This window comes from Phocoena sinus, chromosome 1 (assembly GCF_008692025.1).
Source record: "Phocoena sinus isolate mPhoSin1 chromosome 1, mPhoSin1.pri, whole genome shotgun sequence".
Taxonomy (NCBI): Eukaryota; Metazoa; Chordata; class Mammalia; order Artiodactyla; family Phocoenidae; genus Phocoena; species Phocoena sinus.
The window spans coordinates 158,160,396-158,186,743 of NC_045763.1; the positions used below are offsets into that span (position 1 = coordinate 158,160,396).

The 26,348-nt window shown below is 35.9% G+C and overlaps 1 protein-coding gene across 4 annotated transcripts in view; it reads right to left on the bottom strand.

The window, feature by feature from the left end:
• Window positions 1-26,348, bottom strand: part of AKT3 (AKT serine/threonine kinase 3) — a 386,558-nt gene that overhangs the window by 128,945 nt on the left and 231,265 nt on the right. For all 4 annotated transcript variants that reach the window (XM_032643721.1, XM_032643865.1, XM_032643791.1 and 1 more), the window contains 3 exons: window positions 24,352-24,483; window positions 5,357-5,422; window positions 3,929-3,997 (listed from right to left, as the gene is read on the bottom strand). In XM_032643721.1, the coding sequence (XP_032499612.1) occupies window positions 3,929-3,997; window positions 5,357-5,422; window positions 24,352-24,483 (267 nt within the window). The remainder of the gene's footprint in view (window positions 1-3,928; window positions 3,998-5,356; window positions 5,423-24,351; window positions 24,484-26,348) is intronic.

Here is a 26,348-nt window from a genome sequence, read left to right on the forward strand (position 1 = left end):
TGTGCGGTCTATCAGGCTGAAAGAAGTCCAGATAGTCACAAAAATGTGAAGAAAGTATAAGAAAAGAAATGTCTCAGCTGTTGATCTTATGCTTCAAAATAAACATTCCAGAACATAAGCTAAAAGAATACTATTGCTAATTAAAAATCAACAGACAATAAATATGAATTGAGTGAAAACTTAGCTAGTTATAATTAACTTCAATGGGTCCACTAGAGAAGCCTATCTTTGGGCAAACACTGGATAGAAAGAGATTTGAGGATGCTGCCATTTGGATGAGTACTATCAATTTACCAGAGCTTACTTTTCAACAGGCTAGTGTTCTCTGCTCAAGTTTCCTAGATACCACACAGACATTCCACATTTGGGAAACTCATGGTGTATCAATAAGTGTTGGTATGGATTGTTTGTATGAATTTGTAGATTTCTGTACTTTAATTCTCTCTACTTCAATCTTATCTCAAAAATGTAAGTTCTACATTTAGTAGTTTTTCTACAGCAATTGAGTTTTCTGCATTTCTAGGAAGCATCCCTGAGCAGAATAATGGCATGGTGAATCTAAAGCAAAACCAAAATAAAATAAGTCACCATAAGCATATACTGAATACAGATTTCCTTCTCAGATAAGTTTAATAGGTGAAATAATCCCATCGCTAAAGAAAACCATCTGGCTAGTCTGAAAATATGCTTTTGTGTAAAAAAAAATTTTTTTAACAGTCATCAATTGATTAATCGCCGAAGTACTCTAGGTTTAGAATAAAAGTGCAGGTGCCACCTAGCTCCCTCTACTAAGCTTCTAGGCAGCTTCCCTTCATCCCACCATCCAAAATTCTTCTTTCTTTCCTGTGAAGTCCCATGGTCCTTAATCTATGCTTCTGATAAAAGTGATAATTATCACTTTACACTTAGTATAACTTTTGTACCTAATCTTCCCCACTAGATCATAAATTCTTTGAGGGTAAAAGTTATGTTTAATTGAGATTTGTATGCCCCATAGTATCTACCAGCGTGCCCTGCTCATAATAAATATGCACTTTATAAATACACTCAAAGATACTTCCCCCTGAAAAAACATTTTCAGCTTTTTTTCTAAAGTAAACTATATACCATATTACTTTCTATTTTTCTTCCTATTTCTCAGCAGTTCCTAGTTTACCACTTTTGCTAACTTCTTTCATCCCTGTTCCCTGAGGGAATCTGTTCATCTATTCACTTATTTACTCATTCAAAACATCCAATAAATATTTGAAGGTGCCAGAGTTATACCAGTAAGCCCCTTAGGGAGCTCTGAGTCTAGTAGGAAAGATAGACAAGTAAATACATAATTATAAAACAATGTGCTAATTTTTGTAATAGATGCAAACACATGATACTGTCTAAGAGTACTTCTGCAATTTAAGAGTGCTTCTCCAAGATTTTGCCTGCAGTTTATCATTTCCCTATGTAATATTCTCTCCCCTGGTCATCCATCCATCCATCCCTCCATCCATCTGCCTGCCTATCTTCCTTCCTTCAATTTTAATACACAAAATACAAAAGCTGCACAAGAATAAATAAGTGAAAAATAAGTTGTCCACCCATCTTTTCCCCAGTGACTCAGCTTGCCTTCCCAAAGGTAAGCAATAATGTCCAGTACATAATTTCAGAGATACTCAGTGTATACACAGACATATATACACATATATATGGTCTTACTTTAACACAATAGAAGCATACTTTACATTCTGTCTGCACCTTGTTTTTCTTATTTCATAATATATCTTAGAAATTGCCTTGTCTCAGCCCATATTGGGCTACCTCATTCTTGTTAATGGATATAAAGTATTTCACTGCGTGAATGTAACACTGATTAAGCAGTCTCCTTACTGAATGCTCATTTAAGGTACTACAATAGTGCAATGGATATATTTATCCATATATTATTCTGTGGTATATTTGTCAGTATGTTTGTAGGATAAATTCCTGGAAATGAAATTGCTGGGTCCCAGAATACGTGCTCTTTTAATTTTGATAGATACTAACATAGAAGTTTCACCAATTTCATTTCCCACAAAATAGGAAATATCCACTTCCATAACTTAAGTTACAGTCTTTATGGGAATTGCTCCCAAATCTGTATCCATATTCTGACCCTTTATTTATTCTCTGTGATATCTCCACATATGTTTTTCTTAGAACCTTAGGAAAAAGCTTTTCAAACCCAAATTTATAATTTTACCCATAACACATTCTTCATAAACTCACTGTATATGTTAATTTTCCTGACCCCAACCGAAAGTCACTTTTGATATGTCTTTTTTTTAAATAAATTTATTAATTTTATTTATTTATTTTTGGCTGTGTTGGGTCTTTGCTGCTGCACGTGGGCTTTCTCTAGTTGCTGCGACCCAGGGCTACTCTTCGTTGCGGTACACATGCTTCTTATTGCGGTGGCTTCTCCTGTTGCAGTGCATGGGCTCTAAGCGTGTACGCTTCAATAGCTGTGGCATGAGGGCTCAGTAGTTGTGGCTCGCGGGCTCTAAAGCGCAGGCTCAGTAGTTGTGGTGCACGGGCTTAGTTGCTCTGCGGCATGTGGGATCTTCCCGGAACAGGGTTTGAACCTGTGTCCCCTACGCTGGCAGGCTGATTCTTAACCACTGCACCAGTAGAGAAGTCCCATGCCTGGGCTATTATAATCTAACTACTCAACTTCTTCCTCTGTGCTTGCCTACCAGTGATTCTGCTCATATCTTCCTCTCCGCCTGAAATATCCTCTCAAATCAGTTCCCCTGATGAAATCTCATTAAGCCTACCCTAAATGCTAGATCATCCATAACACATTTTCTTTTATGAATTTATTAACACTTAGGTCTTTCACTATATAATAATACACTTATAAGATAAATTTAAAGCTCTTTCACTATATACTATTTGTAATACAGTTATAAGATAAATTATAAATTCTTAACACATTTGGATAAACTCACACTGCCAAGGCACTCAAAATGTGTTTACCAAATGAACGCATGAATTTTTTGCTATAGACTAATTCCTATAAGTCTGATAATTCTATAGGGGAAAATATTGTATAAGGGATATTTTCTTCTTCCTTCCTTCCCTCCTTCCTTCCTCCCTCCCTCCCTCTCTTTCCCTCCCTTCTTTGTTTCTTTCTTTTCCTCCCCCCCACCCTCTCTTTTCTTCCATTCCTCCTTCCCTCTCTTCCTTCCCTCCTTTCAGATAATAAGACTGTTTTAAGGTCTGTGAGATACAAGCCCTTATTTAATAATTAAACTTATTTCAGAACACTCACAATATGAAATATTTCCAGTTAACTAGTGCAGTTAATTACATTTTCCCTTCGCATTTATTTTGATCAAATATAGGGAGGAGAAAGAATAAAGTAATAGGTGAAATATACTACTAAAATGATTGACTTTTCCTTCAAAACTACAAAATTCCTTAAAAATCCCTTACATACAGTCAAAGTTATTCTAACTACTATGTAGAAGAAGGCAGAACTCAACCACAATGTGCCTATGGCCTATTGTTAAACAGAGTTTAAAATGCACAAAATAATTTTTCATAAGTTTCACAAATCTTTAGGAAGAACTATGTAAAGCATCATAAACCCTCTATTTCTGGTTTTCAAAATTAAAAACCATGATTTTAAAAATCATATCTGTAGTAACATTTTTTTGCATTTAAAAAATTTAGAAAAACGAGTATGATTAAACGTTCCTATACATAGAAGTCATTGTAAAAAATAAATGATCCTTATATTTCATTAGAAAATTATTTAGCTCCCATTTACTAAAATAGTAGAAAGAGCTATACAAATCCCTATCAAGAAGTAGAGAACTATTACGTTATAACTTGTATTGTAAATAAGTTTTAAAAAATAACAATACTACCATGCAAATGCAAGTGCTGGTTATACTTCTTGACTCACCTCTCCCCCATTAACATATTCCATCACAAAACACAAACGGTCTTTTGTCTGGAAGGAATATTTCAAGGACTTGAAATGAAAAAGAAAAAATGTTATATTATAATCCTACATTCTTACAATGGTATCAAAAAGAGAATACTTAGAAACAGTAAGCATGATTGATAAAATGAATTGTTTTGTTCCTTAAGAGTGTATTTATTCCCTTAAGAATGCTTAAGTAAAAGTTTATGAGAAATATAGTACAAATTTTGTGAAGATCAGCAATGAGTATTATTTGGGGAAAATTAGAATTATGATTTTTACTAAAAATAAACTTAGTAATTGTTATGAGCACTTCTCAATCTACTATGTCATCTACTTGAAACTGTATTGGTCCCTAAATTTCTTATCCATGAGACCTTAAAAGTAAGGCCTACAAATTACTTCAGGGAAAGTCTTAGGAGTACAGTTATAGTGGTTATACTGGGGTTTCTAATATAGTTTCAGTATCACTTCTTGCATAGAGGTCGCATTACATGACCCAATCCAACAGAGTTGTTTCAGATAATCTTATAGGTTATAAAGATATTAAAACTTTAGAGCCAACTATCTTAATACACTGAAAAATCAACACACAACAATGTAACAAAGTAAGTCTATATATCTGGTGATACCTCTGAAAAAACCTACTAAATAATCCTAAATCTTTAAAAGTTTCTCCTTTTGAAAGTCTGTTATATTTTTTATTTTTTGCGGTACGCGGGCCTCTCCCTGTCGTGGCCTCTCCCGTTGCGGAGCACAGCCTCCGGATGCGCAGGCTCAGCGGCCATGGCTCACGGGCCCAGCCGCTCTGCGGCATGTGGGATCTTCCTGGACCGGGGCATGAACCCGTGTCTCCTGCATCGGCAGGCAGACTCTCAACCACTGCGCCACCAGGAGAGCCCTGAAAGTCTGTGATTTTTAATCTTAATACACTTCATTGGAACCAGGAACATACAGAAACTTTGCAAATTATGCCTCTATTACAAGCAATCTAAACGGGACTAAAAAAAAAAATCAGTCTGTTTCAAAATAACTAAGTTATATGTATTTAAGTCACAGTTTATACTTTATCTAATGAAGAAAATGTACCATGACTTATTCTATTTTTAACTTAAATGCTATCTTTAAATTTATTTTTAAATGTATTTTTTTAAGGCAGTGAAAGTTATTGGAAGAAAAAAAAAATCTCAAAAAAACTTATGGGTATATAACGAGAGGACTACAAATGCATGCATATTGTAAACTTAATCCATACATTCTAATAATTTCCCCCAAACTGACTTATCTACAAAGAAAATGTCATACCTAAATAAATATTATTTAAAATGTTATTTTTTATAGCTTAGATTCTATAATAAAACTCCCTTAAATATAAAATGTTATAACATCTTTCCTCTAAGCACTTACTGTTAAAAAGGGATGTCTAGTGTTCTTTAATACTCTGCTTTCAGTTAAAGTGTGTGCCACTTCATCCTACAAAAGAAAAAGGCAAACCTTTAATATATGTTCTGAGCACAAATAATATAAAAATTTTGCTATTTCTCTAAGACCAGAAGAGGTAAACACAGACACAGAAAAAGATTTTAAAACACATGCTCCCTTTATTGCTAAGCTTCTCTTCCACCAAAAAAAAAATCAAATTAGTGATTTAAATCAGATGGCTATAATGTATAAACTCATATAAGTTCAGTCATACTTAAAGTATAGCAATAATGATATAATAATCAGCAAAAATTATCAGGGACACAGAAAATGAAATAGTAAGCCTTTCCCCTTGAAGAGAATGCCTTATAAGTTAACAGCTAGGCATGGAGTAGTTAATATTTCCATGTCTGTATTACATTGTATTCAGGGGGATTTAAAGGATATATTTCATTAAAGATCATAGAATTTGTTGCAAGTCTTCTACCTAAAAGAAAAATCAGTTATTGAAAAGGGGGACACAGTACCTGTATAAGATTTAATTCTTAAAAAAAAAAAGATTTAATTCTAAATTATACATTTTAGAAATAAAAACAGAGTATAAAAGCTGTATATTTTTGCTTGTGGCTTTTTTAGCATGCTTCTTTTTTTTTTAAAAAAAAAAGGTCACAGCCTATTCTAGGTGACACTTTTTAAATCTGCATATATTTCAAACCAAAAATACACTAAGAGTGTATTTCCCCAATCTTGTACATAAATTTCATCTTGACATCAAAAGTGAACTAGGAAAGATTTCCTCAACATATGGAGAACTGGAAAAATGTTTCATATTTTAAAAATAACACTATCTTAAAGAATGAAAGGAAAGGAAGACAACTGCTGAAACTAACACAGCATCTCTGGTCTCTGCTGCTGCCAAGATCCTGAACAAGGCCCTTTCTGGATCAATTTCTTAATATTGCTGGCAAATCACAGTTAGGTTATAAGTAAGACAAGGGAACATTAGGACACTGCATTATATTTATTATTTTTATAAAAGCATCTGACCTTAGTTAGACTTAGCAGATAAATGAGCAATAGACTGATCAAAGATGCTAAAATCCAAAACCCATTCCAAGAGGGAGAGACCAATTCTGTCTGAATAGAAAGTAAAGTGTAATGACATAGTATTTAAAACCAGTGAAATAAAGTATGGGTAAGAAAGCATTCCAGTCTTATGTGTTTAATAAGAACCAGGCTTAAGTGCTCAAACAGTATGAAAGTCCCTGTCATATCATACTATAACTTCTAAATTAATTAAAGTAATAGCAAATATCTTAATACAAAATAAATAAGCAGAAATGACACCATAACTAATTTCTGTGCCCACAGTGCCTAGCATAATGATTAGCATACAGTAGGCACTTATTAATGTTTGTTGAACTTAGCTGTTTATCATAGGAATGAATTCCAAGATGTCAAATGTGTGGGACTTCACTCATTCAATCATTTATTCCTTCAATAGATATGAAACAAATATATTCTGGGTATTGTTCTACCCATTGAAGAGAGGCCAACTGAACAACACAGACCAAAGTCCTGCCCTCATGGAGCTTTCATTCCAGTTAGTCAGATGGTGGTCAGTATTAATGGAAAAAATAAAAAAGAGAAGGGGATACTGCAGTTTATGAGAATCATATAATGAATGTAAAATATAAGATTAAGGATTACACAGTGGCTATTTTGAGATATAGAACTGAATTCAATGATTAAAAAACCAAATCCTCGATATGCATTTACTTAATGTTAAGACAGTGCAAGTATAAAGTGGTTTTAAAAAAAGATATGATTCTTTTGCTCATGGAGTTCACATGCTAGTGGACAAGACATAACAGATTGGTAAATATCCAATTTAAGAAATAATTACGAATTCTGATAAGTGATCTGATTTTCTTAAGGGAAAACTGGGGTATCTACTATAGTAAATGGGATAATGAAGGAAAATCAATGCTATTGGAAGATCATAGGTTGGGTAATGTGATGGTGTAGGCGATGGAGGATCAGAGGCCCACAGCTGATTTCTGTTTTTAAGTTTGCTCAGCCTCCTCTGAGAAGGAAAGCAAAAACAGGAGGGATCAATCAGGAGACAACTGCAGTACAAGAGTGAAATGAGGATGGCCTGGATGACAGGAACAGCAGGAACAAGAAAAAATGTTTGGAGTATTTTTGAGATATAAAATTAATAGTAAAAAACTAACAGCTATATGCTTCCAACAAGAGGGTAAAGCAGAAGAAATATTTCTTTATATGCAGTCAGAAAGAGATTCACAGAAGACATAACATTTACCTATTATACTTCAGGATTTTAAGGGATTTGAGGCAGTGAACTAGGAAAAGATTTAAAGGTAAGTTTAAAACCAGAAAAGATATTCTAGTACTTCAGAAAATATTTCTGGCAGATATTTCATTCTATTTTGTTGAAACAAACTCATTATATGTAACAGTTGTTCTTCTAAATCACTTCGTAAGTTTCATGAAAGATTATATTTTTTCTAAATTCTATGATCTGCCTAATCACATTAAAGGAGCCAAGTAAAGATGTAGGTAGGCAAAAGCTAAAGGCAATATTTCTTTGTTGTAAGAATGAAACCAGAATTAATACCATGTACATATCTTTCATGTATTAAAATGTATTTTCTACCATATTTTTACATCTGATCAAATTAGAATTTCCCCCTTAATGCAAATTTAATGGTACAATATTTCACATACTATTTAGTTTCTGCTATGAAGATAAGGTATGCACAAGCTAAAAAGTAAACACAGATGTCAATAATTTTTAATTACAGTTAAAAGCAATATGTCAAAACAAAAAGTTATAAATAACAGTGATAAAGCTTAGTGGCTAAAACAATATGATGCTTTTTAAAAAATCCATTTGTTGATCATGATTACAAATGAAGAGTGCTTCGGTATATAATGTAAGTATAATGTTTTCATGAAAAAGCTTTTGAAATATAGTTTCATGTATATTCATCCATGGTAAAATACTAAACAATGAATTTTAAAATCTAATTTCTTTCATAGAAAGAAGTTTACAGAGAATGGAATTTTATTTCTTTCAAACATGAGGCAGAATAATCTTCCTCATATTTATTTTCTCAATTGTCTCTAATTTATCACTGCCCTCTACTACACAGAGTGTAAAATTCTCCTTTCATTTGCCGCACTTATTGTGTTGTGGTAGTTAGGGGTTGTTTTTGGAGGGGGCACAAGGAGTAAATGACGGCAGAGAAACAGAAGAAAAGAACATCTCTATTACTGAGGACCAAGGGTGTCATCTCCTTTAATCCTTGTAGTAACTGAGCAGGTTTGGTTTGACTATTCCCATTTTATATGAGGCAATCAAGGTTCACAAAAGTTAAACTGCTCAAGTTGCAGGTGAAAAGGTCAATATTGATCCCATCTAAGTCCAACATCAATGGTCATTTCCACTTCACCACACTGTCTGCCATCTTCAAAAAGCCTGGTACCAACTTTACTAGGTACTTTAACTCCGTTCACATTATTTTCTCCATTTTGACAAGACTATAATGACTGACTTTTATCAGAAGCTGGTTGAACTCAAGATACATCATATCTAAGGCATCTTTTTTTTTTTTTATTCAGAGCTATAAATGACACTCAGAGGAGGAGATGTAGCAGGTGGGGAAGCAGAGAGAAGAGGGGAGAAGTTTTTACCTTGGCACCTTTATTCTTAATTAAACCACAATGACTACAAGTGATCATTATTTACTTGTTCTGATTTGACAAGCCGTATGTCAGCAATCTATACTTTTTTCTTCCGTAGCAAAGATGTCATACTTATCAAGCTCTAAATTTTGGGGTTGTAACTTCCCCCTCTTTGGAAAACTTGAGCAATGGCCCAGATGCAGACTTCTAATACTTCCACTCTCCAGCTCTCACACTTTCTCCTCACCGTTCCTTCATTTCTATTGCTATTACCTTTTTTGAAGATCTTTTTCATCTTGATGGAAAAAATGAAAGCACAATTGTTCCCTGTTGTCTATGAATATTATATCACCTTTATCAAATGTTGTTATTTGATACTTAATTTTTTTTTTTTTTTTTTTTTTTTTTGTGGTACGCAGGCCTCTCACTGCTGTGGCCTCTCCCGTTGCGGAGCACAGGCTCCGGACGCGCAGGCTCAGCGGCCATGGCTCACGGGCCCCAGCCGCTCTGTGGCATGTGGGATCTTCCCGGACTGGGGCACGAACCTGTGTCCCCTGCATCAGCAGGCGGACTCTCAACTGCTGTGCCACCAGGGAAGCCCTAATACTTTATTCTTGATGCTCTTGTTCCAAATATCGGGCTGGCCAAAAAGTCTTCTTGAGTTTTTCATATGATGTTACCGAAAAACCCAAACAAACTTTTTGGCCAAACCAATGTTACTTGGATGGAGGGCTACATGAACTTCTTTGACTTCAGTCATGACATAATCTTCAGCACCTAGTCCTTCTTAAATTGTAGAACATGCTGCTTGTCTATATTGCCCTTCACTACATTCCCTTCTTTCCTTCTGCCTCTTCCAATTCCCAGTATTGGAATACATCAATCTCTACTTTCTCACTTTTATTGATATATTCCACATCTCAAGGGGAATAAAATCACAAACATACTGACTAGCACCATTATAATGCCCTCTCTAATCTCAGCTGAATCTTCTTAGGATTCTTTAACTCATCCCTACCAAGGCCATTCTTCCATTCCTCAGTATGAATGTTTCAAAACTTTCCCAGGCCTCCTACCAAGCCTGGTATGTATAATGAAATGTACACACAACCCCACAAGGTTACCTTACCTAGTTAAACTACTGAGCTGAGATTGGCACCGAGGTCTATCTGACTTTCATTAAGTCCAGGAGATTTTCATTAAGTTGTCTTTCTTTATCTCAACCTCACTCCCACAGTTTCATCCTACTTCCTACTCAGAATAGAGGTCATTAACCTCTTACCTTCATAGGTATACTCATTCCCTTGGTGACTTCATTCAGACTATGACCCTAAATACAGTCTATATGGTGATCATGGACTTCCACATTTGTGTCTCAAATGCAGGCTTCTTCCCTAAACTCCAGAAATGCTTATTTGACATGGATGTCTAGTAGATGTCTTTAACTTGAGTGTCTAACAGAAATATCAAATTTGACATGTCCAAATCCTAATTTCTAATCTCCCATGAAAAGGTTTGTTTCTCCACAGAAAAAAAATCATCCCCATTGCTGCAAATGGCAACAGCATCCTTCCAGGTGCTCAGGCCAAAAACCTGGCAATGATCCTCAACTCCTTATTTTCTCTCAGACCCTACATTCAATCTGTCAGGCAATCCTGATGGCTCTTCATCAAAATATACCCCTGATTGATTACGTCTTACCACCTCCACTGCTAATACCCTAATGTAAGCCACTATATCAATTATCTGGATTATTGCCATTAACTCCTAACAAACTCCCTGCTTCCAACCCACAGTCTATTCTCAACACTGCAGCCAAAGTGATGATATTAAAATGAAAATTATATCATGTTACTATACTGCTTAAAAACTTCCAATGGCTTCCCATTACACTGAGTAAAAACCAATATCCTTACAATATCTACCACTACCCTAAACAACCCTCCACTACTTTTACTCTACACAAGCCATGCTAGACTAGATTCCTAGCTATTTTAAAAATATGCTCCTTCCTCAGTGCTTTTTTGATTGTGATTTCCTCTGTCTGGAATATTCTTCCTCCCAAATACCTGAAGTCTTCCTCCCAAATATCTGAAGTCTTCCTCCCAAATACCTTGCTTCCTCATTTCCTTCCAATGTTCACTGAAATTTCACTTTCTCAGTGAGGTCTTCTGTGATCATTCTATTTAAAACTACAAAACCCACAAAAATCACAAACACTACTATTCCTTGTTTCCCTACCCTACTTAATTTTTCTCCATGGTATGTATTAATTTCATACATACTGCAAGTTACTCATTTGTCATGTGTCCGTTTCCTGACTAAAATGTAATTTCCAAAGGGGAGGAATTTTGGTCAGTCTTATTCATTCACATATTCCCATTGCCTAGGGCAGTAACTAGTAAATAATTAGGTGTTCAATTTATATTTGTTGAAAGAAAGAATGAATGAATCAGTAAATAGTGAATGATAACCCTAGGAATGATGCTAAAGAATGATAGAATCTTCACGACTGCAAGAAGCAAATCCAGAACACGAATCAATGAAATCATACCTCCGATAGCACAATGACAGATGATGAAGATGCAGCAGATCAAAGCAAATACATTCATCATCTGCCTTCTACAGTAAACCACAATCATTTGCACAGTAGATAATACAGAGGTTCATGAGAATCTGAAAGAATGGATCAAAGAAGCTGGCAGATGATAAGAATTTCTGGTTAGGGGCCAGCACTTAATAACTTAAAAGCCAAGGAAAGAGAAGTGTCAGCAGTCAAGTCAAAGCACTGGTTTGATATTTTAATAGGTGTATGTGTAGGAAAGAATGAATTCAGAAGGCCTGGATTGCTCAAACCCTGTACACTCACAAGGAAAGTCAATCCTCAGGATGGTCGCTTGGCCAGCTCCTGGGAAATAAGTTCTGATCCCGTGGAATATTCTACCTGGTAAGAGCATTTGTGCACGCCAGAGATCTTGGGCCACATGACACCAGTTTGACTAGCCAGTTCATGCAAACAGCAGGAAGAATGATGAATGCTGTGTGCCTGATTTTGCTCAGGATGGCTAGGGAAACCACACAGGTGCTGCTTGCCTACATGACTCACTTAAAATAAAAATCCGGGAAACCAAGGCTTGGGTGAGTTTCCTGGGTTGACAACGCTTTGCACATGTTGTCACACATTATTACTGGGGGAATTAAGTGCATCCATGTGACTTTACTGGGAGAGGACACCTGAAAGGTTTCTCCTGGACTTTGTCCCATATGACTTTCCTTTTGTTGATTTTAATCTGTATGTTATCACTGCAATAAGCCATAACCACTAGTATATCAGCTTTCCTGGATCCATGATTCCTAATGAAATATTAAGCCTGAGAGTGGTCTTAGGGATCACTGACATTTAGCACCAGAAATAGGACTTGTTAGGAGTGACGTCAACAAGATGCAGGGCTAGGAGGTCCCAATATTAGGTTATCCTACAAAAGCAACTACAAACTGATGAAAACAGCTTTTGAAAAGCTCTGGACTACAATGAAATCAGAAGAAAGCAATGAAGCAGCATAAACCCTGTAGAGTTTTTAAAAACGAGGATGGCTGCCAGAAAAGTATAGGAAGCATTTTACCTGTGACATCCCATCCCCTAGACCAGGGCAGTTAGGCACCAGAAAAGATCTCCTCAGAGGGATTTCCCCCTATGGGGAAAATAAGAGCAAGAGAACTCCAACAAGCTTCATTGCCATGGCTGTTTGCAGCTTTCACTACTGAGGATTCCCACAGTCTTCACCAACACTGACTGAACTCAGCTAACAGAGCTACCGAAAGTCCACACCACTGCAGCTCCTCTCTGGGGCAGGAGCTGTTGCTGCGGATGACACCTGGCCTCAGGGACCCTAGTCACTGCTGTGTCTGGCTCCCTGGATCTCAGGATGCCACAAAATCTAGCCATCCACAAAGCCAAGCTGCTGCTGCTCTGAGCCCTACCACTGAGTCCTAATCAGGGCTTTGACCTGCCATACAAGGGCTACTATTCTGTCTCCTGCCTTCCATGTCCCACCTTAGGGCTCTACCATGCCACAACCAGGGCCATGGCTGCTCTGCTTGTGTTCCACTCCCAGGATCCAGTTGCAGCTTTGACCTGCCGTAAATGGGGCTGTGCCACTGCTCTGTACCCTGCCACTGGGTCCCAAGTTGTAGCTTTGACCAGTCATAACTTGGGCTGCAATACCACTGCTCTGCACCCTACCCCTGGGTCCTAAGACAGGACTTTGACCTGTCATAAGGAGCCACCCTGCGGCTGCTCTGCACCCTGCCCCTAGGGTCCCGACACACATCTTTAATGGGCCATTACCAAGCAATGTTGCCACTGTTCTGCAACCACCCCTGGGTCCTAAATTGTGGCTTTGATCTGTCATCATCAGGCTGTGCTGCTGCAACCCCATTCCCTGTCCCTGGGTTTCTGTCACCATTTGACCTGCCATTATAGGGCCACATGCTGCTGCTCAGCACACCGTCCTTGGGGTTCCAAGTCAGAGCTGTGACCCACCATAACTGGGGCAGGTGGTGCTACATCTGCTCTATACCCTGCCCCCGGGGTTGAAAGTCAGAGCTTTGAACTGTCCATCAGTAGATTGTGCTGTTGGAGCTCTGCAACAGCCCCCAGAGTTCAAAGCTGCTGCTATGACCAAACATCACTGGGGCCAATCTGTTACTGTTCTGCAACCGCCCCGTGGGTCCTAGGCCATGGTTATGACTTACCATTGCTGAGGCCAAGATGCGGCTGCTATAAAACTGAACCCTGAGGCCAGAGTCATCTATAAGAAGTACACTACTGTACTCTGGCTCTGGGTCCCAAGCCACTGCTGAACCCTGTCATCCCAGGAATCCTGCTGCTACTGCATTCCCCTTTACCCCAGGGCCTGAGTCACTGTGGTGATTCCCAGGAACCCAGACCCCAGTTCCATGGGAAGTCTTCACGTGCCTGCACCAGTGAAACCAGTGCCACTGCCACTGTAAGTGTACCTGTGACCCCACGACTCAGGTGTTGTGTTAGCTCTGTGCGCACCAGGTGCCAGAATACCAGCTCCACTGATGCCCCAAGTGTCAGCACACCAGCCCTGTCATCAAGAGGGATTCCCTTGGCTAGAATTTTGATAGGCAGAAAAGAATAGTAGGATCCCTGCAGCTTTTGCCACCACTGTCACCCACATCTTCTAAAAGAAGATGTCACAATCTATGCTGATGTTGATCTCAGCTGACAGAGCTGCATGGAAAGGACTTTAGTGTGCCCTCCCTGGAACCAGAGACACTGCACCCTACCCAGCTGGCATATTCACAGTCATCTTTAGGTGATAATCTTTCCCCAGTGAAGCTAGTCTTTAAAAGCTGAAAAAGGCAACTGCTCCCTTGAATGCATGATTATCAACTCAAAGACATTAGAAACATGAAGAAGCAAGAAAACATGACATCACCAAAGGTACACAAGAATTTTCCAATAACTGACACCAAAGAAATGGATTTGAGTTACATGAAAAAGAATTCAAAGTGTTTAAGGAAGCTTAGCAAGATTCAAGTGAACACAGAGAGACAGCTAAATGAACTCAGAAGAACAATACATGAACAAAACAAGAAGTTTGACAAACTAGTAGAAATGATAAAAAAAAAGAACCAATCAGAAATTCCAGAGCTGGAGAATACAAAGATTGAAATGAAAAGTGAAATAGAGAAATTCAACAGTAGGCTCAATAAGGCAAAAAAAAAAACAATGTATGAACTTGAATACAGATCCCTTGACGTTTTCCAGTCAAAGAAAAAGATGTAAGAATGAAAGAGTAAAGAAAACCTCTGTGACTTATGGGATAACACAAAATGAGACAATATTCAAATTATAGAAATCCAGAAAAGGAAGGGACAAAGGAACACAAAATATATTTAAAGAAATAAGGGCTTAAAACTTCTCTAAGCTGGAGAGAGATATGGACACCCAGGTACACAAAGCCCAAAGCTCCCCAAACAGATTCAACCAAAAGAGATCTTTACCAAGATACACTGCAAACAAGCTCTCAAAAAATATAAGACAAAGAGAGAATTTTGAAAGCAGCAAGAGAAAATGTATTCATCACATACAAAGAAACTCCAATAAAGCTATCAGCATATTTTTCAACAGAAATCTTTCAGGCCAGGAGAGAGTGAGATGATATATTCAAAGTGCTCAAAGAAAAAAAGAACTATCAACTTAGAACACTTTACCCAGCAACCCTGTCCTTTAAAAATGAAGGAAAGATAAAGACTTCCCCAGAAAAACAAATGTTGAGGAAATTTATCAGTAGACAGCTTTACATAAAATGTTAAAGGGAGTTAGTTCTTCAAGCTGAAATGAAAAGATATTAATCAGTAACATAAAAACATATAACATATAAAATTCACTGGTAAAGGTAATTATACAAATCTGAAACACTCTAAAACTGCAGTGGCAGTGTGTAAGTTACTTTGATCTTTAGCATACAGGTTAAAAGACAAAGCATCAAAAATAATTATAGCTACAATATTTTGTTAATGGACACAGAATATAAAAATTATAAATTGGGACATCAATAACATAAAATGTTAGGGGGGGAAGTAAATGTGTAGGACTTTTAAAATCAATTGAAGTTACAATGTTATCAACTTAAAATAGACTGCCATAACTGTAAAATGTATTATGAACAGCAGGGTAATCACAAAGCAAAGAACTCTGATACACAAATGATAAAAAGAATCAAATATACCACTATATGAAATGAACAATTCACAAAGAAAGCAAGAAAGAGAGGAAGAAAAGAAAAAAGAAACTATAAAATAATTAGAAAGCAATTAACCAGATGGTGATAGTAAATCTTTCATCATCAATAATTCCTTAAAATATAAATGGTTTAACATCTCCAATTAAAAAACACAGAGTTGCTGAGTAGATAAAAAAACAAAACCCAACTACATGCTACCTAAAACAGACTCACTTAAGCTTTAAGGAAACTCATATGATGAAAGGGAAGGGATGGAAGAGGATATTCCATGTAAATGGAAACCAAAAGAGACAAGGAGTAGCTATACTTCTATCAGACAAATAGACTTTAAGCCGAAAGTTGTAAGAATTGAACTTTAAGTTCAATTTCGACTTTAAGTCAAAAGTTGTAAGAGAAAAAGAAGGTCATTATATAACGATAAAGGGATCGATTCATCAAGAAGACATAACAATTGTAAATATATACACACCCAATATGAGAGCATCAAAATATATTAAACAATTGTCACCAAATATAAAGGCTGAAATAGACAGCAATGCAAGAATAGTAAAGGACTTCAGCACCCCACTTTCAACAATGGAAAGATCATCCATATAGAAAATCAACAAGACAATAATGGATTGAACTACACTTTAGAGCAAATGGACCTAACAGATATATACAAAAGATTCCATCCAACGGCTTCACAATACATATTCTTCTCAAGTACACACACAACATTCTCTGGGATAGAGTATACGTTAGATCACAAAACAAGTCATAACAAATTTCAGAAGATTAAAATTATACCAACTATAGTTTCCAACCACTGTAGTATGAAACTAAAAATAACAGGAGTGAAGCTGGAAAGCTCACAATTATATAGAAAATAAGCAAAACACTTCTGAAGAACCAATGAGTCAAAAAAGAAATCAAAAGGGAAATCAAAAAATTCTTGAGACAAAAGAAATGGAAACACAGTGCACCAAAGTTTATGTAATGCAGAAAAAGAAATTCTAATAGGAAAGTTGGCAGTGATAAATGCCTACATTAAGAAAAAAGAAAAATAAAGAACCTAATTTTACACCTTAAGGATCTAGAAAAAGAACACAGTAAGCCCACAGTTGACAGAAGCAAGGAGATAATATAGATTAGAGCAGAAATGAATGAAACAAAGATTAGAAAGACACTTTTTAAAAAAATCAACAAAACTAAGAGTTGGCTTTTTGAAAAGATAAAATTTACAAACCTTTAGCAAAACAAATTAAGAAAAGAGGAGAGGGATCCCCTGGTGGCGCAGTGGTTAAGAATCCACCTGACAATGCAGGGAACACAGGTTCAAGCCCTGGTCCAGGAAGTTCCCACATGCTGCGGAGCAACTAAGCCCATGCATGACAACTACTGAGCCTGCGTGCTACAACTACTGAAGCCCGCATGCCTAGAGCCCGTGCTCTGCAACAAAAGAAGCCAACGCAATGAGAAGCCCACACACCGCAACAAAGAGTAGCTCCTGCTTGCTGCAACTAGAGAAAGCCCACATGAAGCAACTAAGACCCAATGCAGCCAAAAATAAATAAACAAAATAAATTAATTTAAAAAAAAGAAATGAGGAGAGATGACTCAAATGAAATCATAAACAAAAGGGGAGAACATTCAAAACTGATACCACAGAAATATAAAGGATCATAAGGGTCAGTGAACAATTATACGATAACAAATTAGATAACTCAGAAAAAATGGATAAATTCCTAGAAACATACAACTTACCAAGACTGAATCATGAAGTAATAGGAAGTCTGAACAGATGAATAATGAACATGGAGTTTGCATCAGTAATCACAAATCTCCCAAAAAATAAAAGCCCAGGAGCAGATGGCCTCACTGGTAAATTCTATCAACATTTAAAGAAAAATTAATACCAGTCCTTCTTCTGAAACTCTTCAAGAATATAGAAGATGACAAAACACTCTAAACTCATTTTATTAGGCCAGTGTTACCAGGATACCAAAAAGCACACAACACCACCACAGAAAAAGAAAATTACAGACCAATATCTTTGATGAATATAGATGTAAAACTCCTAAAGAAGATATCAGAAAACTGAATTCAACAATACATTAAAAGGATCATACACCACAATCAAGTGGGATTTATTCCAGAGATGCCAGGATGGTCAACATCTGCAAATCATTCAACGTCATACACCCCATTAACAAGAGGAAGGATAAAAATCATATGATCATTTCAATAGATAAAGAAAAAGCATCTGACAAAATTCAACATCCATTTCTGATAAAATCTCTCAACAAAGTGGCTATAAATGGAACATACCTCAGCATAATAAAGGCCATATATGACAAATTCACAGCTAACATCACACTCAGTGGAAAAAAGCTGAAAGCTTTTCCTCTAAGAACAGGAGCAACATAGGAGGCCCAACCTACCACTTTTATTTAGCATTGTATTGGATGTCCTAGCCAGAGCAATTAGACAATAAAAAAATAAAATAAAATAAAAGGAATCTAAATCAGAAAGGAAGAAGTAAAACCATCTCTATTTGCATAAGCATAATCTTATATACAGAATACCCTAAAGAGCAGTAGAACTAATAAACAAATGCAGTAAAGTTGCAGGATACAAAATCAATATACAAAAATTAATTGGTTTCTATACACTAATAACAAAGTCTCAAAAGGAGAGAAGTTTTTAATTAAAAAAATACGATTTATAACAGCATTAGAGAAATTAAAATACTAAAGAACAAATTTAAACAAGGAGGTAGAAGACCTGTACACCTAAAACTACAAGGCTTTGATAATTTAGCGCAATCCCTATCAAAATTCCAATGACATTTTTTACAGAAATAGAACAAAAAAACCTAAAATGTGTATGTAACAACAAAGACCCCAAATAGCCAAAGCAATCTTGAGAAAGAACAAAGCTAGAGACATCATGCTCCCTGATTTCAAACTATATTGCAATACTATACTCGTCAAAATGACATTGTATTGGCATAAAGACAAACACAAATATCAATGGAACAGAACAGAGTGCCCAAAAATAAACCCATGCATATACGGTCAATTAACTTACAACTAAGGAACCAAGAACACATGATGGGGAAAGGACACTCTCTTCAATAAATGGTGCTAGGAAAACTAAGAAGCCACAAGCAAAAGAATGAAACTGGACCACTTTCTTACACCATACACAAAAATCAACCCCAAATGGATTAAAAACTTGAATGTAGAGCTAAAACACAAAATTACTAGAAAAAATATAGGTGGTAAGCTTCTTGACACCAGTTGTGTCAATTAATTTTTTAAATTTGATATCATAAAGAAAAATCAATAAATGGCTTATGCATAGCAAAGGAAACCATCAACAAAATGAAAATAAAACCTACTAAACGGGAGAAAATATTTGCAAGTCATATATCTGGTAAGTGTTTGATATCCAAAATATTAAGAACTCATATAACTTAATAGCAAAAAACCAAACAATCTGATTGAAAAATGGTCAGAGGATCTGAATAAACAATTTTCCACAGAAAATATACAGATGGCCAACAGGTACATGAAAAGGTGCTGAACATCACTAACCATCACAGAAATGCAAATCCAAACCACATAGAGCTATCACCTCACACCTGTTAGAATGGCAAGAAATAAATGTTGGCGAGGGTGTGGAGAAAAGAAACCCCCGTACACAGCGGGTGAGAATGTAAACTGATGTAGCCACTATATAAAACAGTATGGAAGTTTGTCAAAAAAATTAAAACTACAATCTGATCCAGCAACTAAACTTCTGGGTATTTGTCCAAAGGAAACAAAATCACTATTGTGAAAAGAAAGCTGCACTTCCCTGTAGTTGCAGCATTATATACAATAGCCAAGACATGGAAACAATTTATAAATCCATGTATCCATCAATGGATGAATGGAAAAAGAAAATGTGATACACACAGTGGAATATTATTCAGCCACAAAGAGAAATAAATCTTGCCACTTGCAATAATATGGAAGGGCCTTGAGGGCATTTTGCTAAGTGAAATAAGTCAGTGAAAGACAAATACTGTTTGATTCCACTTATATGTGGAGGAAGGAAGGAAGGGAGAAAGAAACAGAGAAAGAGAGAGAGAGAAAGGGAGGGAGGGAGGAAGACAGAGAAAGAAGAAAGAAAGAAAGAAAGAAAGAAAGAAAGAAAGAAAGAAAGAAAGAAAGAAAGAAAGAAAGAAAGAAAGAAAGAAAGAAAGAGAAAGAAAGGAGAGAAAGAAAGGCGTGAACTCACAGAGAACAGCAAGAAGTAGTAGGTGGGTAAAATGGGTGATGGTGGTCAAAAGGTACAAAATTCTGAATGAAAACAGAAATCAACCACAGAAAGAAAAATGTGAAAAGAACAAACATGGGGAGACTAAACAACATGCTACTTAAAAATTAATGAGTCAACGATGAAATCAAAAAAGGAATCAGAAAATACTTCGAGGCAAACGAAAATGATAACACAATCTTACAAAATCTATGGGATACAGCAAAACAGTGTTAAGAGAAAACTACATAGGGATACAGGCCTTCCTCAAGAAACAAGTAAAATCTCAAATAAACAACCTAACTTACCACCTAAAAGAATTAGAAAAAGAAGAACAAACAAAACCCAAAGTCAGCAGAAGACAAGAAATTATAAGATCAGAGATTGAATAAATAAAATAGATTAAAAAAACCCAGAAAAGATCAATAAAACCAAGAGCTGTTTATTTTGAAAAGATAAAATTGAAAAACCTCTAGCCAAGCACACCAAGAAGAAAAGAGAGAGGACCCAAATAAAGAAAATAAGAAATGAAAGAGATGTAACAACAACCAATACCACAGAAATATAAAAAATCATAGAGAATACTATGAAGAGCTGTATGCCAAAACACTGGACAACCTAGAAGAAATGTACATCTCTAAAAACATACAGTCTGCCAAAACTAAGTCAAGAAGAAACAGATAATTTGAACACACCAATCACTAGATGTGAAAGAGAATGTGTCATTTTAAAATTCTGTCAAACAAAAATCCAGGACCAAACTGCTTCACTGGGGATTCTAACAAACAAACAAAGAAGAACTCGTAACAATCTTTCTCAAACTATTCTGAAAAAATGAAAGAGGAGGGAACCCTTCCAAATTTATTCTATGAAGCCACCATCACCTGGATACCAAAACCAGACAAAGACATTACAAAAAAAAGAAAATTATAAGCCAATATCTTTGATAAATTTAGATGCAAAAATCTTCAACAAAATATTAGCAAACTGAATCCAACATGACATAAAAAGGACCATGCACCATGATCAACTCGGATTCATTCCAGGGCCAGAAGGATGGTTCAACATATACAAATCAATCAATGTGATATACCACATTAAAAAAAAGGAAAGGCAAAAACCACATGATCATCTCAATAGATGCAGAAAAAGTATTTGACAACATTCATTTATGATAAAAACGTTCACCAAAGTAGGTATAAAGGGAGAGGGAACATATTTCAACATATTGAAGGCCATTTACAGCAAAACAACAGCCAACACAAAATGAACAGTTAAAAACTGAAAGACTTCCCGCTAAATTCAGGAACAAGACAAGGATTCCCACTCTTACCATTTCTATTCAACATAGCATTGACAGTCTTAGCCACAGCAATCAGATAGGAAAAGAAATAAAAGGTATCCAAATTGGAAGGAAAGAGATAAAACTGTCATTAATTGCAGATGACATGATACTCAATATAGAGAACCCTAAAATTGCCACATAAAAACTATTAGAACTAATAAATGAATTCAGCAAGATAGCAGGATAAAAGACCAATATACACAAATTGGTTTCTTTACACTAATAATGATATATCAACAAGAAGAAGTAAAAAAAATAATCCCATTTGAAATGGTGTAAAAAAAAAAATACCTAGGAAGAAACTTAACCAAGGAGATGAAGATCTATACATTGAAAACTATAAAACACTGATAAAGGAAACTGAAGATCATTCAATGATGAAATGGAATGCCCATGGATTGGAAGAATTAATATAATTAAAATGGCCATACTACCCATTAAATCTACAGATTTAATGCAATCCCTATCCAAATACCTATGACATTAGTCACAGAGCTAGAACAAATATTCCTAAAATTTATATGGAACAGCAAAAGACCCCAAATTGCAAAAGCAATCTTGAGACAGAAGAACAGAGCTGGAAATATCATGCTCCCTGACATTAGACTACATTACAGAGCTACAGTAATTAAAACAGCATAGTACTGGAACAAAAACAAATATATAGCTCAGTGGTACAAAATAGAGAGTCCATAAATAAACCCATGCACCTACAGTCAATCTTTGACAGAGGAGGCAAGTATATAAGATGGAGAAAAGACAGTTTCTTCAACAAGTAGTGATGGGAAAGCTGGATACCTGTGTGTAAATCAGTGAAATTAGAACACTCCCTCACACCATATACAAGAATAAACTCAAAATGATTTAAACACCTAAATATAAGACAAGACATCATAAAAATCCTAGAAGAGAACATAGGCAAAACATTCTAGGACATAAATTGAAGCAATATTTTCTTAGGTCAATATTCAAAAACAAAAAAAATAAAAGCAAAAATAAAAAATGGGACCTAATTAAACTTAAAAGCTTTTGCACATCAAAGGAAACCATCAACAAAACAAAAAGACAACCTATCGAATGGGAGAAAAATATCTGCAAATGATGCTACCAACAAGGAGTTAATATCTAAAATATACAAGCAGCTCATGGAACTCAATATTAACAAAAAAAACAACCCAATTAAAAAATGGGCAGAAGACCTAAGTAGACATTTCTCCAAAGAAGATGCACAACATAACTAATTATTAGAGAAATGCAAATCAAAATCACAATGAAGTATCACCTCACACCTGTCAGAATGACTATCATCATGAAGTCCACAAATAATACATGTTGGAGAGGGTATGGAAAAAGGGAACCCTCCTACATTGTTGGTGGGTATGTAAATTGGTGCAGCCACTATGGAAAACAGTATGGAGATGCTTTAAAAAACTAAAAACAGAGCTACCATATGATCCAGCAATCCCACTCCTGGGCATATATCCAGAAAAGACAAAAACTCTAATTCAAAAAGATACATGAACCTCAATGTTCACAGCAGCAGCACTATTTACAATAGGCAAGACATGGAAATGACCCAAGTGCCCATCAGGAGACGGTTGGCTTAAGAAGATGTGGCATACACACACACAAACACACACACACATATGTATGTATGTATATGTGTGTGTGTGTGTGTGTGTGCGTATATATATATATATATATATATATATATACGCACACACACACACACACACACACACACACAATGGAATATTACTCAGCCATAAAACAGAATGGCATAATGCCATTTACAGCAACATGAATAGACCTAGAGATTATTATACTTAGTTAAGTAAGTCAAAGACAAATACTATATGATATCACTTTTATGTGGAATCTAAAAAAAAAAAAGAATCTATATACAAAACAGAAACAGACTCGCAGACATAGAAGACAAACTTATGGTTACCACAGGGGAGGAACTAATTAGGAGTATGGGATTAACAGATTCAAACTACTATACATAAAATAGATAAGCGACAAGGTTTTACTGTATATCTCGGAATTATATTCAGTATCTTGTAACAACCTATAATGGAATATAATCAGAAAAAATAACTGAATCATTATGCTGTACACTTGAAACTAACACACTATTGTAAATCAACCATAATTTATAATATTTTAATTCTTCAATTTAATAAATAAATATATATTTTTTAAAATACAAATTATAGTTATAAAATAAAGAATTCGTGGGGATTTAGTGTACAGAATGATAAATACAGTTAATAATACCATAATGTATATTTGAAACTTGCTAGAAGAATAAATCTTAAAAGGTCTGACCACAAAAAATAAAGCTTGTAACTACGTGTGGTGATGGATTTTAAGTAGAAGTATCGCAGTGATCATTTTAGTTTTTATTATTGTAGTGTTTTAAAGTTGTTAATAATGCTTTTCCATTCAATGATTACATAAAATCTATGCTAATAATCTATTCTATTCACCATTTTATTTAATAATAAAAAACTCAGAATATTGGGGGGAAATATCAAAAAGTATCACTACTGAAATTAGTGATATAGGTCACAAATATATAGTGAAAACATTATCCCAAACACACAAACACAGAATAAATATTTCGCTCTCAAAGGAATACAATAGATTCTAATAGTCAGAGGATATTACAAACTTTGAAACTTTTAATACTGTAAATAAATATCAATATACAGATATTATTGTAGCTGTAGCCTACAATCAACATTTTGGTTATTTAATGGAATTTCTACACTTTAGTCATGTGCATGCGTGAACACACACACTTGTGGACACCATAAACAAAAATTTAATAATCAACTCTAGTAACCAGTTACCTTGGCAATAATAACTTCCTTCTTCAGAATCTTCATAGCATAGTATTTTCCACTTGCTTTCTCTCGAACCAAAATAACTTTCCCAAAAGTGCCTTTACCTAGTAGTTTCAAATAGTCAAAATCATTCATTGTCTGAAAAATACAAATGAAAATACATAATGTGAAACATTTGATGCAATTTATATGTAAACTTATATGTATATATTTGCATTATCTACTCAAAATCAAATTTTACCAACTTCTAAGCACACTTAAATGATGAAGAATCAGAATGGCATTGGCTTTCTCATAACCAATCATGGATGCTGGAAATAATTTAAGCAATTCTCAGATAGTGGAGACAATAATTTTAAACGTAGAATCTCACAACTACTCAAATTATTAGTAAGGGCAAAGGGAAAATAAAATCATTTTCACTCACTTCCAAGAACTCAAGTTTCTAAGGATTTAGTAGTGCCACTACTCCCAGACAATGTGACAATCAAAAATGTCCTCCACAAACATTTCCAAATATATCTAAGAGAAAAGGATTGAAGGGAGTGTTTGAGAATGTACTATATCAAAATAAGGATGGACTCCAAGAAAGAGAAAGATACATGTATAAGAAATGTTGAAAACAATTCTAGAGCCCAGTGCAAAGAAACAGAAGAACAACAGCAATATATCTTCTGAGAAAGCAACTGGTCCAATGCAGAAGAAGGAGTCATGGAACTCTAAGAATGTCTTTAATCTGCCTGTTTTCAGTTTCATTTCTCATTACCATTTCTAAGCAGTAGGTGATTACCAGGATTTTGCCAAGCAGAATTACTATTGCTCCCCATAGCCCCCTCTATGAATGCTTTTCCTACTCTATTTATCCACAAACTTCCAAAATTTTGATAATGTTTCTCCACTAGTGTCCTTCCCTCATACAGCTTTTCATTTTTGTGGACTTGTCCCTTTTAAAAATTCCTCTGCTATTATTTTAATAGGCTTTTAGATGAAAGAGGAGGTATGCTCAGTTTATCATCTTAAATTTAAATTCAGTTTAGAGGGATTTAAAAATAACAATTTAAGGATCTGGGGTTTTATCCTACCAACAATCAGAAGTTATTGAAGATTTTTGTGCCTTTTTAGAAGTATTTCTTTCCTCTTTACCACCCATTTGAAGTAAATGTCAGAAATGTCTCAAACTGATGACCTCAGCTTCTACCTTAAGAAACTAGAAAAACAGCAAATTAAACCCAAAAGAATTAGAAGAAAAAAATAATAAAGATCAGGGCAGAAATCAATTAGGGACTTCCCCCGTGGTCCAGTGGTTAAGAATGCATGCTTCCATTGCAGGGGGTATGGGTTTGATCCCTGGTCAAGGAAGTGGATTCCTACATGCTGTGTGCATGGCACAATGCGGCCAAAAAAAAAAGAAAGAAAACAAAAAAGAAATCAATTAAATTTTAAGAAGAAATAAAAGGAGACGAGGTCACGATGGCGGAGGAGTAGGAGGACGTGGAGTTCACCTCTCCCTACAAATGCATCAAGAATACATCTACAAATGGAACAAGTCTCACAGAGCTCAGGCTGAAAGTTAGCAGAGGACCTCGGTCACCTAAAAAGACAAGAAATCCCCATGTAACTGGGGAGGATGAAAGAAAGAAGAAGCAAAAAAGAAGCGAAGAGGTTGCCACATCTTGGGAAGCCCCTCATCGGCAGGGAGATCAGTTGGCACAGAAGGGGAGTTTCGGGGACTATTGGAAAAGAGTGCAGCACCCGGTATGTGGCAGGCAGGACAGAGTGAGACCTACACAGATGGTCTGTGCCACAGCCCTGTGTGCCCCAGCCTGAGACGTGTGTCCCAGTGTGGAAAGGGGCTGGGTGCTGGAATATGGGGCTTGGGGAGCAAATCCAGGGAGAGGATTGCTGTTGGCTGTGAGGAGACAGCATGAGGAGACAGGAGTGAGGAAATCCACAACTGGGAATGCTTGTGGAGGAAACTCAGACTGCCATAGCAGGAAAGGGCC